At 43.6% G+C, this 12,949-nt stretch overlaps 1 protein-coding gene across 1 annotated transcript in view; it reads left to right on the top strand.

Annotated features, from left to right (window-relative positions):
* The window catches only part of KIAA1549 (KIAA1549 ortholog), a 122,765-nt gene that overhangs the window by 68,747 nt on the left and 41,069 nt on the right, over positions 1-12,949 (top strand). Inside the window, exons 10-12 of the mRNA XM_070517287.1 lie at positions 1,286-1,463; positions 4,216-4,400; positions 11,762-11,958. Of these exons, the coding sequence (XP_070373388.1) occupies positions 1,286-1,463; positions 4,216-4,400; positions 11,762-11,958 (560 nt within the window). The remainder of the gene's footprint in view (positions 1-1,285; positions 1,464-4,215; positions 4,401-11,761; positions 11,959-12,949) is intronic.

Raw genomic sequence — 12,949 nt, 5'->3', positions numbered from 1 at the left:
TCTATAATGGCTGTACCAATTTGCATTCCCACTAACAGTGCACAAGGGTTCCCTTTTCTCCACATCCTCACTAGCACTTATCTCTTGTCTTTTTGCTCATAGTCATTCTAACAGGTGTGAGGTGATATCTCTTGTGGTTTTGATTTGCATTTCCCTGATGATTAGTGATGTTGAGTATCTTTTCATGTACCTGCTGGCCATTTGTATATCTTCTTTGGAAAAATGTCTATTCAAGTCCTCTGCCATTTTTAAATTGGATTGTTTGTTTTTTTGCTGTTGAGTTTTATGAGTTTCTTATATATTTTAGGTATAAACCCTTTATCAGATATATGATTTGCAAATATTTTTTCCCATTCCACAGGTTGCCTTTTCATTTTGTTGATTGTTTCTTTTGCTGTGCAGAGAAAGCGCAGCTTTCCCTCTTTTGCTGTGGGAAGAATATGTATTCTGCTGCTGTTGGATGGACTGTTCTGTAAATGTTTGTTAGGTCCATTTGATCTATCGTGTGGTTCAAATCTGCTGTTTCTTCATTGCTTCTCTAACTCTGTGATCTATCCATTATTGAGAGCCGGATATTAAAGAACTTATAAGATTTATTATTGTGACAACAGTGGCTCTCACCCGGGGGTGATTTTGCCCCCCAGGTCACATTTGGCAGTATCTGGAGACATTTTTGGTTCTCACAACTGGCAAAGGAGGGTGGGCCGGTGCTACTGGTATCTAGTGAGTAGAGGGCAGGGATGCTGCTAAACATCCTACAATGCACAGGACAGCCCCCTACATCAAAGAATTATCTGGACCAAATGACAATAGTGCCAAGGTTGAGAAACCCTGCCCTAGAGGAACAAGGAGAAAATGCTAATAGATTCAAGAGGGGATTGGACAGAACCATTAACAGTTTTGGAGAACCAGGGATGTATCTGACCCTTATGGTCGATGCTAGGACAGCAGTACCCTCTCACGACAGATGGAGTTGGATGATAGCAATTCTAGACTCCTGGACTTGGCAATCCTATGTTCTGTGTATCCTACTTGGCCCTTTGACTCAGAGAAGACTGAGCAAGACAAAGGTCATTCATTATTCCACACAGAGGAACTTTCATTTTAACTGTCCCTCTTCCCATCCAGACAGCATCATGGTGATTCTGGGACCCAGAATGGTGTAAGGAGCTTATTCTGAGAGTTGTAATAAATCCTGAATAACATAGTCAAGACTGAGTGCCCTAAGAAAGGACATCTGGAAACGTGAGCTTCTGAGATGCTAATGGTTTCTGCTATCTTCCAGGTGGTAAATGTGTCAAGGCTGGAGGGAGATGACAATCCCGTGCAGCTCATCTACTTTGTGGAGGATCAAGATGGAGAAAGACTCAGTGCAGTCAAGTCTTCAGACCTGATCAACAAGATAGATGTCCAGAGAGCAGCCATTATCTTGGGTTACCGAATTCAAGGCGCTGTTGCCCAACGTAAGTGCCTGAGGCTTGACCCACAGTCTGCGCTGTGCTGACGTGAAACTCCAGTCTTTTTCTGACAGTGAACTCTGAATTTAAAGCACTCTTGTGTGTGGATGGTAGATTTACGTCTTAAGCCCTTATTATTAAGTGGCCCGTGTATCAGATGTCAGTTAAAATCCGTTTGCCAAGACCTTCTTTAATTCAATTGCTCGTAGTTGTAGCCTTCACTGCTGTTTTTCCTACCTAGCATTTTGTATTCATGGTGTTATAGTGAGTTCTAGTAGCTTAAGTTAGCTTTAATATTTTTTTCCCTACTCCTGTACTATTTCAGTTTTAAAAAATTTAAAAACAGGTAAAATAACCTGTTTTCTCTGTATTTATTCCCAAATCTTGTATGTCATATTTTGAACGTTGGTGGGAACAGTGAGTCACACAGGAAGCTGGGAGGCGCCCTCAGCATTTACTGGCTTCCTTCTGGGTCTTTTAACACAAAGAAGTCCTTGATCCTTACTCTTTTCAATCCTGTTTCTCTCCCACCCTAACCTCACACCACTCCACAATTTAGAAAGAGGTTTTTTGATATTTCTTTATTATTGTTGGAAGATACTAGGCTCCTGCCCCCTAGCAATGTCTGCTCTTTTTTTCCAACTCACAGATTTTGGGTATTTAAAATGAAGAAAAGGAGAGGCACAGAAGAGTGTATTTCTCTAAATATATCTTTCTGAATCAGACTGCTGTTTTAATGTGGATGTTTTTCCTTTACGATCCATAGAGCAGTCTTGTAAGAGCTTGGTGATGCTTGCTCCCAGTAGTACAGGGATAAGTAAACGTTTAGAAGGAATTGAGCGTCGGAGAATATTGAAAAACTCTTTATAGGGAATAATACATAGGAGGCAAAGGCAGTTTTAAAAAATGACAGCTTCAAAATAATCCTCAATAGTGGAAGATCCTTTGTGAAATCTATACTTGTCCCTGGAAACTAACCAGGATGAGGCCTAATAGGCACCTGTCCTCCATTTTATAGAAGGTGATGAGAGAGCTTAAGCAGATAACCATTGGTGGTTTGTGTATTTGAGATATGATTGCAGGTTAGTGTGTTCTATTTCAAAGCAGTGAGAAAAAAATAACAAAGCATTTACTTAACGTTTCTTTACATTTGACATTTCTGATTGTAGGAGAGGTGCCCCACGCCAGCTAAGCACTTTGCCTTTTAAAAAGATTAATTGCAACAGGGTACAGGCACCTTCAAGCCTGCTTCCATCTGCTCTTTGCACCCTCATTCCTCAGTTTCACGCTAAAAACCACAGGGGTAGCAATCCTGGGATCAGAAGCCTCAGCCAACACCAGGCCGGCCCCAAGCAGCTCTGCATGGACCCCGGTGTCGGGGCCTTGATTTGATCAATCTGTGCCTCTCACAGGGTGTTACTAGGTTAGAACTGAGAAGAGTGTCCAGTTGTCCGAGCTCATCAGTGTGATTCTGTCCCTCTTTCTATATTGTCAGTTGTTTTCATGCAAAATGAGCTCCATATATAAACTATATTCGGGCCACATTAAAAAATAAATTTTGAATGCTGTCACTTTTTCCATTTCCCACAGAGTCTCTGCTCTCTGATCTGTGCTTCTTTCATAGTCCATATGCTTTGGAGTGCTTGCTCCCCTTTCTTGTCACTCTCTCAGGGGCCTAAACCTAAACTGAAACCAGTACCAAGAATCTTTTTTATTGTTACATCTTTGAGCAGAAACGTTTTGATCCCATAGCATGTGTTAACCATTATGGGATATGGAAAGAGCGTAAAACTTACTCCCTGCCCAGGAAGACTGAGATGTATTCGAAAGACAAGACTTCAAGTCATGACCATATTAATGAGCAAAGTATAGTGTATCAAGATGATACATTTATGTAATAAAATGAATTTTAAAAGAATAGTAAGGTGCCATTGGCAAGACAAAGACAATCAGAACAAAAGAACTCAGTAAGGGGGAAACGAGGGCTGTCAGGGAAAGGTTGTTATGAAGCAGCCCGAAGGGATGAGGAAGGGGGCATTTTGGATTTTGGAGCCTGATAATTGGAAGCTCGGCTTTCGAGGAGCTGAGTCCTTTGAGAGGATGAGCATGGAATGGAGAGGAGAGGTTCCAGTCGGTCCTGAGAGGCAGGGTTAGGGAAAGGAGCTGGTGAAGGAAATTAAGGAGGACAGAGTGATTGAGGCATAGTCATGAGGCCATGGAAGATGGGGGCTGAGGCAGGGGTGGGGAATGGTGGATTCAAAGTGAGTCAGTTTGATTTAATGTAATTTAAAATTGACAACTGATACCTTAAGTAAAGCAGTGTCGATTAAAAGCCATGTTTCAAGGGTTTAGGGAGAGACATAGGTGAGGAAATTAAGGACGTGCTTACAGACTACTTACTGGGATTTCTGATTTTTGGTGTGGAGCTTTCCTGTGGTGAGAATTTAGGGAGAGTTGGCCCAATAAATTGGAAGTCAGGAGACCTGGAGTTAACGCAGCTTTGCCATTGAATTAGCCACATTCCTTTAGACACGTCGTGTGTGTCACTGTGTGTCACTGTGATTCCTTACGTACTGTAGATGTAATATGCTGTGTTGTGTTTGTTACTGTGTCATGTTTCCTGTCATCATTTGTCGTGAGCTGAAATGACAGGGACTGTCCAGGTTTCTCATAGAAGAAGGCACAGTCACTGCACAGAGGGCTGTCCAGCAAATGAGTGCAGACGAATTACTGAAAGACCTTTCTCCCTCGTGTGCAGCCGTGGACAGGGTAAAGAGGCCGTCCCCAGAGTCTCAGAGCAGCAACCTCTGGGTCATTGTGGGCGTGGTCATTCCAGTGCTGGTGGTGATGGTGATCGTCGTCATCCTCTACTGGAAACTCTGCCGCACGGACAAGTTGGACTTTCAGCCTGACACGGTGGCCAACATTCAGCAGCGTCAGAAGGTAAAGGGCAACCCCCCCAGTGTTCACATAGCAGTCTGTGGGCTGGGATAGGGCCAGGTCAGGCTCTTGATACTGAAAGATGGGGAGAGAGCTGGTAAGGAAATCTTCGGGCTTTAAGGGTGGTGTCCATTTGCCTTCACGTTTGCTTACTGAAACCCCAGTTCTTCTGTGGTATTAGACATATGCCAAGAAGATGAAGCTGATAAAGGCTTAGCAATGCCAGGCTTAGCTCTGAGTTCCACTGTAGTTTTATTTTTGAGATGATCAGTTAGAAGATCCCCTCCATTCTGTGTATGAATTCTGATCTATTTTAACCCTGGATATCTTCAGAGAACAGGAGCCAAGGGAGGTTTTCTCAGATCTGTCTATCTATCTCTTTCATACCCAGCTCCACTGGACGGCTCCTTCATTTTCCATCCACCATATTGCAAGCCCACTTACCCACCTTGATCAAGACCACTTAATTGTTAAAAATGGTAGTACATGCCTTAAACATTTTGACTTAAAATATATAAATGGGTCTTTATTTGCCAATCTTTTGACATACTCCAAGTCTTTCTATTAATTTTTTATGTTTTGGAGTGTTGAATTCTATGTGGTCTGTCTTGTAAGAAACAGCACTCATAATGCATCAACTGCAGTTTCCAGTTTGGGTTTCTTTAGAGAAGGGCAAACCAACCTGAGTGCAGAATTCTCTAGATTTTTTCAGTACTCTCCTGTCCCGCCCTACTCTGCAATCTTTTAGAGTTAATTCACCTACACCTAATTTTACAGTTTTTTTAAGCAGCTCCTTTTCCGTGCCTTTCCAGAGCATTCAATTTAGTTTTTATAGTAATAGCAATTCTCTTCTCCCACTTAGGTTTCAAAAGTTTCTGCAATATTTAATTGTCACATAAAAGTTGCAAAGAAATTGGCTCTTGGTCACTATCTACCTCACCTGATGTGAGCAAAAACATGCCGAGTACTAGAGAAGAACTCACTGGCTGCAGACATTTAGCACAGCATGCAGATCAGCCATTACCAAGCACATGGAAAGTGGTCATCAGTCTACTATATTTACTAACATGTACCCTCTGGGGGTCTCTCAGATTTAGAGGGCTCAACTCGAAAAATTTGATAGGAAAAAGCAAGTCGCAAAAGAACAAAAAATAAAGGCTTGCCCCATTAACCTTTTAATTTTAGTCTGATTTTATGGGTATAAAAAATTCTGCACATTACAAACCCAGACGTGCTGAATGAAAAAAATAAGTAGTGTTTTTTATTTATTTTACTTTTGTGAAAGTAAACGAAGAGTATTCTTTGTCTTATGAATTAACTGAGATATGTGGAATCTTGATTAAATTGCCAGCTTTTGGTTATCAAGAATATTGGAAGCATTTTATACATTAAGATTATATTTATTACCTATCTTCATTTATTATTTCCATAATCTGCTAAGGATATCTTGTTGTTAGACTAGTGAATGGCATGGGAAAAACCTGGAAAAAAGTGCTTGATATCCTAAATGATTCATAGTGTGAATTTCATTGTAATGAGATCCACAATAGGTTTGGAAATGTTTTTGTTTTGGAGAAAGACTGTTGTTACAGGGAGATTGAGTCAGTATAGACAGTTCTGCATTTAGGTCTTTTTTGTTCCATACTTCCTAACATGAGCAGTCCCACTGGAAGCCTATCCATTATCTGTTCCTTCTATACACTATCAGAGGACAGCATCTCATGAGTTCAAAGCAGGATGTTCCCCAAGCTTTCTCTTTCTGCCACTTTTACTTCTGAAATATTTTCACGTCCCAGATGTTGCTATAAATCAAATGGACAGAGTTTCAATAGAACTTCCAGCCTTAGGAGTTGCTCTTTTTCTGTAAGTGCTGCAAGGATTTTTGCATACATTTTACATCATATTTACAGGGAACGTCTGCGTGGAGGGTTCCCTGAGACTGAGTGTCTTCTGACACTGTCAGGAGGGGAAAACCTCAACGATGGTTCAGAAGCATGGTCTTTGTTTTGCTGGCATAGGAACCCACCGTATAGATGTTGATAATAGGAAAAGAATGATCTCCTTTTAGTTTAAAAGCAAATATAAGCGTTTCTTGTGAGAGTATCTGGCAATAGCAACAGGCCTCTAGCCCCTTCCTTTGGGCAGTTTGAAAAGATGCTATTTTCCCCCATGACTGTAAAAGTTCTTTCTCCTCCTTGTGTGGCTTTCTGTTTTTTCTCTCTCCATTCTGGTCACCCTGCCCCCTGACGCTGCCTCTCCACTACTCTCAGAAATCTTTTAGCAAATCCCAGAGCTACAAACATCTGGAAACAATAAATCTGCTGACCAAAAATCCACACCCCCTTCCCCTTGTAACGAGAAGGAAACCTCTTCAGATTGTCTGGGAGTAGATTAGTTTTGAAATATGATAAGAGGGGGAGGCCATCCTGTCACATTTTGAGGCAGGGTCCTTTTTTATTTCTAATAATAAAGAAAAAAAAAAAAAACCCCAACCCGTGTCTTTCTTTTATCTATGTTCTCTTTAATCTGTAGCCCAAAGTCATCACTTGTGACTGCTTCCAAAAAAACTCCAGCTTGGATCCGCCTCACCCTGTTGAGCTTCTATTTAAAGATATGAATGGCATTGGCTAGATGCTGCTGGTCCCATGGAAACTTGTTCCGTCTGACAGGGACAGTCCACACCCCGTTGTTGGCGTAGGACCATAGTTCCTGGCCGGCTAGCACTGCGGGCAACCAGATGGAGCGGCCTTAGACACTGCACTTTCATTCATCAAACACTGAGTATTTGCCTTCAGCCAAGCAGTCCAGGCTGGGTTACAAGCACAGATAAGAGGCAGTCCCTGCCTTTGAAGGCTTTAGCGAGGGAGAAGGACAAGCGATCCAAAGGCTGACATGCAGCAGGCTGAGGCTATTTAGGGTGCCATGGGAGCACAGAGGAGGGGAAGCCACCTCACTCTAGGTGGTGGCCTGCCTCTGCCTTCCGAGAGGAGGTGATGCTGGGGCTGAAGCTCAGAGGTTGAGGAGAGGAAGTGTGCCTAGGTGGGGGGAATGGCCCATAGCTCAGGAAGGATGGAGTAAAGGTTGTATGGAAGGGTGCAGCCAAAATGGAGGCAATGGAGGTGGGCGAGAGCCAGGCTCTGAGGGGTTTGTGGGACATAGAAGGGTTGGAAGTGATGCTGTAGGCAGTGGGGAACCACGGAAGGATTTCAGCAGGGAGAGCAGCTTGAACATATTTACATTTGCTACCATCACTTCGGGAGGCACTGTGGACAATGGATTGGAGAGAAGCTCCAGGAGCATTTCTTCCATCTCAGTCAAATTCAACTCACTCCCTGCCCCTGCAGTTGCCCTTTGATTCTCCGCAAGGATCCTACTAACACCTAGTGCGTAGGTGGTTCCAGTTCATCTGTAGTCAGCTGACCGGGACTTGCTGTGGCCCGAGGGCTGGAGAATCTTATAGTTCTGCTCTCCCAACCTCCAAGACTTGAGGGTTACCACAGGCCCTGTGCTGGGCCGTGGCAGAGACACACAGATGGCAATAACTTCACCTTGTCTTCACTTTCTAAATGAAAACAGCATGGTGGGTGTGATTTTTTTTCGCAGATCACATCCATCAAATGGTAAATGCTTACAATGGCACTCTTCATGATGGCCAATTTTTATTCAAACACTTTTGGGATTTGCTCTGTGGTTTCAATTGTCATCTTAACTGCTCCTTCTCAGGGGTTCAGGCTAACACGGGTACTGGAGACTTCACTCCGCCTTATTCCATCCGGTCGGATTATATTTATGGCTCACATGTTTTAAAATTCATCAGGCGTCTCTTGTGTTACTTGGCTGACCTGCTGCACCAGTCGTCCCTGATGTGTCGGCGATGTGTTCCGGTGGACACAGACAATGGGGCCTGTCCCCTCTGTGATATATTAGAGAAAGAAGGAACAAAAGAGCCATCCTTCTTCAGAAATAGCTGGGTTCTAATATGAATATTGAAGGCTCTAATTAATCATGACTCTTCTTTTATAAAGTACTGATTGAAGCTTATTCTGCAAGTGGCAGCTGGAGAGACAATACAGCCAGACTTACTCTAGAGTTTTTTTTTTAAAACATGGAAAAACTAGAGAAAGTGTTCCAGAAAGCAGGGATGAAACAAAAGGAGCTAATTCTATAAGGGAGGCACTGTTTCTTATAATTTTTTCCTTCTGCGTGTAGATGGCTTTTGTTTTGTGCATAAGCACGAATTAAATTGCCAAATTTCTATTGTTATGGAAGGTGGTGACTCATCCAGCCTGTGAGAAATGCAAGGAAATGATAGATTTAAAGATGTTAGTTGGAATCAACAATAAACAACAAGGCTTCAAGGCTATAACGGATGTATATTTCATTTATGACATATATCCCTTTCTTGGTTCCCCACAAAATCCAGCAAGGTTGGTGTTTCAACTGACATTTTTGAAATTCATTCAGTCATCAAATATTTATTGAGGGTCTACCATGTGTCACATCCTGTTGCTGAATTACAAAATTTTGTATCTAAATTATATCTATAGCTTTATCTGATGCCTGACAGCTCCTGGCTATTTATATTAACTGCTTGGTGTTTTATCAACTAACAGCAATAATAACGCTGTCAATCTCATTTGCATGGTACTTTCGCATTTATGAAGCATTTTGACATATACTTCTGTTTGTTTCTTGCATGAGCCCTGAGAGTGTGTCAGGGAAGGACATTTAGTTCATAGACTTGGGGGAACACATCAGAGAGGCAGCGTCGTGTGTATTTTTCCCTTATTCTCTTTGGAGACCTTTGCTTAGAGGAGGCAATCTGTGGCTTTCCCTTCAATTTTGACAAAGCAAGCCATCCATTAGAGACATTTACTTTCTTACTGGGAAATATACTAGAAAGGATTTTACCAAGATTTACCAAAGGATGTTGATGGTGATGGTTAAAGAACTGTTGAGGCTATCTGTTAGTCTTTTGTTTAGAAACACCTTGTTTATGGGGCTGAAATGAGGTGCCGCTGGAGTGAAAGCGGCCTCCTGGGGGAGAGGTGCCCCTCTCTTCTGTAAAGCGGGAGAAGGACCCTTATGAAAGGAGGTGGGGAAGGGGAAGCAGCATGGTGCCTACACCACAGGCTTGCTCTCAGGAAAATCCCTTTTAGGTAAGAGCCTATACAGAGGTCGTCCATCTGGAATGTGATTCCCATGAAAGGGCTGCATGCCCCTAGGAAAGGATACAGCCCAGGGATTCAGGGAGCCCAGCTGAGGATCACTGTGCTAATCCACAGTCTCATGGATGAGGAAATAGACTTTCCAGGCTGGTTGGGGGATGGGGGAGCCATGGAGAAGCAGGTTTGGGTTCATTGTTTGCGAAACAACATTCCTGAGCCAAGGGGCAGGTGCCACTCACAAAATGCCCGTGTGGTGGAGTAGCCTGCTCCTGTAACACGATATCATTAATTTAGGAAATACAGGCACCCCAGTCTATGCCTTTTGTTTCCAAGCAATGTCTTTGTAAACTATATTTACAGAAAGTTTTATCCCCCTCTGGTGGCATAAATCATTATTACAGACTACTTTCCTTCTACCCATTGATCCTAGATTTTTAGCACTCAAAAGACCTTAGAGATCACAAATCTAAGCCACTGGTGGTGTCGTTCATCTGCGCATAAAGTTAGCACAAATACGACGAAAGCTTTTGCTTCCACACATACGGTGTCATCTAGAATAGCTCCTTAGATGGGCTTGGCCTTTGTCGTTTGGATAGGGCCATGTATGGGTGTGGAACACAGCCTGGCCAGGGGGGCTTGAATGTGCATGTGGCTTTCCTTCTGAGGAGACCCTTGGGACAACTATTTATATGCAGTTTATTTTCCTATACTCTGCAGGCTCGAATTACGCAAACTTAATACCCAGCCCTGGCACTTTCAGTGTCCTCAAAAATGTCATAAAAAGTGGTGCCCGGCCTTTATTGCCCTTGTTTCTATATACCTTTCTTGTCTAGCACAGGCCTCGAGGCTGAGGCCTGGACTCTGGGGTCTTGGTTGTGGGTTTGGCGTTGGTACTGCGTATCCCTGGGTAGGACTCCTGCATGCGCCAGTGTGAGAGGTGGACTTTTTTGAGACTCCTTTCTCCTTCAGCTTTGGGTTCCCATTACTTCTCTTGGCCACTCCCTTCTAGAATTTCTTCATTGCCTTGACTTCTGTTACATTAAACTTTCCAGATTCTTCTGTTTCTTTGAAGTCACCTTTTATTTCTTCCTTACTTCTTTTCCTCCTTTTAGGCCCAAATTGGCAAATGTTCTCCAACATTTTATCCATAGAATATGTTTTCATCTTGAAAAATCTCACCTCCCCTACATGTCACCTTCTGTACAGATGCTCTCAATCTCCAGCCTGAAGTTCCCCCAGGCTGTGGTCCGCCATATCCAGCTACACCGAGCTACTTTCCTTTGGCGCTTTTTCTGCCATCTCAAACCAAGCATGAATGAAGCGAAACCTGTCTGTTTTTTCTCCTCAAGTCTTCATTCCTTCATGACTCACCTCTTTCCCTCCATGTCACTTCCACTGTTCACGATGCCCTGCCTGTAACTTCAAGTCATCACTGGCTTCTTTCTCTCCTTTGCCTCTCACATCTGTTCGGCTTCCAGGTCCTTCTGCCTGGTCTCCAGAACTGTTTATTCCACCCCATTTTCTTTGCTAAGATTTTGGGCTCAGGATTTCATCATTTCATGTACATGGTATTGTTGGGCCTTCTAACTGGTCCCTTTGGCTCCTGTCTGCTTGGATTTTAGAAACCTGCCTCTTGAGAGGGGTTTAGTGGTTTTCTGCTCTAGAAGCTGGCGCTTAGAGTCATCCACAGACGGGCCAGCCTTCTCTCCCCTACAGTCTGACCCTTGTAGTGCAGCAAATGTGATCAAGCGTTCTCTGGTCCCTGACATGATCTAGAACACACTCTGTGTAGCCACCTCTTTTTATTTCCAAGATCTGCCTGTCCTCCAAGTCCTGGCACGAGGACTCTATACAGAATGTCTCGCCCGTGCTGCCCTCTCTGGAATTGGTTATGCTGCTATGACGGCAGGTCAGGCATTGTCTGGTGATGTCTCTTGTACCATGGTGTAGTTACTTAATCTTCATAGTCTTCTTTAATCTTTCACAAGTATCCGTCTTTTCTGAAAACTCTAGATATAAACAGCACCTCACGTACAATAGATGTTTCAGAGAAGCTCATTGAGTTAGATTGGTGGAATTGCGAGCACAATCTTGAGTCAGAAGTTGGCGCTCCCTTGCCAGCCCTCACAATCTCTTTTTACAGCCCTCAGATTGCAGCTTGACTGTCTCACCTGTGTGTGTCTGTGTTGGTTTTAGTTGCAGATCCCTAGCGTCAAGGGCTTCGATTTTGCTAAGCAGCATCTGGGTCAGCACAATAAAGATGACATCTTGATTATTCATGAGCCAGCACCACTGCCAGGCCCTGTGAAGGACCACACCACGCCCTCTGAAAACGGAGATGTGCCGAGCCCCAAGGCGAAGATCCCGGCCAAGAACGTCCGTCACAGAGGAAGGTTCTTATTGGGCTTTCTGTATTTTTCTCGATCGCAGAGCATGTTTCTGTTTTCGGTTTGTCAATTTCCAGTATCAGAAAGGCTGACGGTGAGTATTGCCCGAGTCTGCAGCCCAGGAGACTGACGATGGCTTGCCCAGTGTTAACGAACCTGAGGGCTCTTGATCCACTCTAATGGACTACCAAAGGAGGCTGATGCTTTCCTTCCCCAAAGTGTTCAGAATTAGGAATCACTGTCTATCACGGTTTGGTGGTCCCCCTGGGACTTGATGAGGGCTTGACCAGCTCGTGTGTGTCTATTCTGGGGTGAGCAGGCTAGGCCCTCTGCGGAGGATATCAGAAATAGTGTATGAAAAACGCATGGCACTTGATACCTCCTCAGCCAGCGTTGGCTTTGCCCTTGCCTGTTATGCCAGTGGCTGGCTATGACTTCATTGCTCCCTCTGCAGGTGACCTTCATCACATCCTTCTTTGCTTGGTTTTTCTCCAGCTGCCGGTGTTGCACCCTTGTTAGCATGTTTGCATGGACTCTTCACGCCTCCTCCCTGCCCAGCTCCCCATATCCAGTTTATTTCCATTCCTCCCATCAAAGTTGAGCACATGGAGAACTGCACGTTAACACACTGCCTGGAAGTCCCCGTCACCCTCTGATCCTGAGACAGGCTGTGGCCGTGTTAAAGAAGACCAAATTCAGAGTCAGGTTTCGTGAAGCTGACTTTAGATCATAGCATGATCACGCTTTTGCTATGGAAGCCTCAAATCATCAGCCTTCCTTTGAGCTTTGGAACTCCAAATCCTGATTTTCTGCTAAGAGGAAAAAAGTGTGATTATACCAACATTCGAAATGAGGTCATAATTTCTGACTTATCAGAAAACCTACCCCGGGGGTTCTGGCCTACTTTTAAGAATTTAATGCATGTTAGAATGTGATCTTTACTAAAGAAAATGAATTATGTAGAGAGATGTTATTTGCTTAATTATCTTGCAGGCTA

This window comes from Equus asinus, chromosome 1, assembly GCF_041296235.1.
Source record: "Equus asinus isolate D_3611 breed Donkey chromosome 1, EquAss-T2T_v2, whole genome shotgun sequence".
Lineage (NCBI taxonomy): Eukaryota > Metazoa > Chordata > Mammalia > Perissodactyla > Equidae > Equus > Equus asinus.
This window is presented reverse-complemented; position numbering and strand designations above follow the sequence as displayed.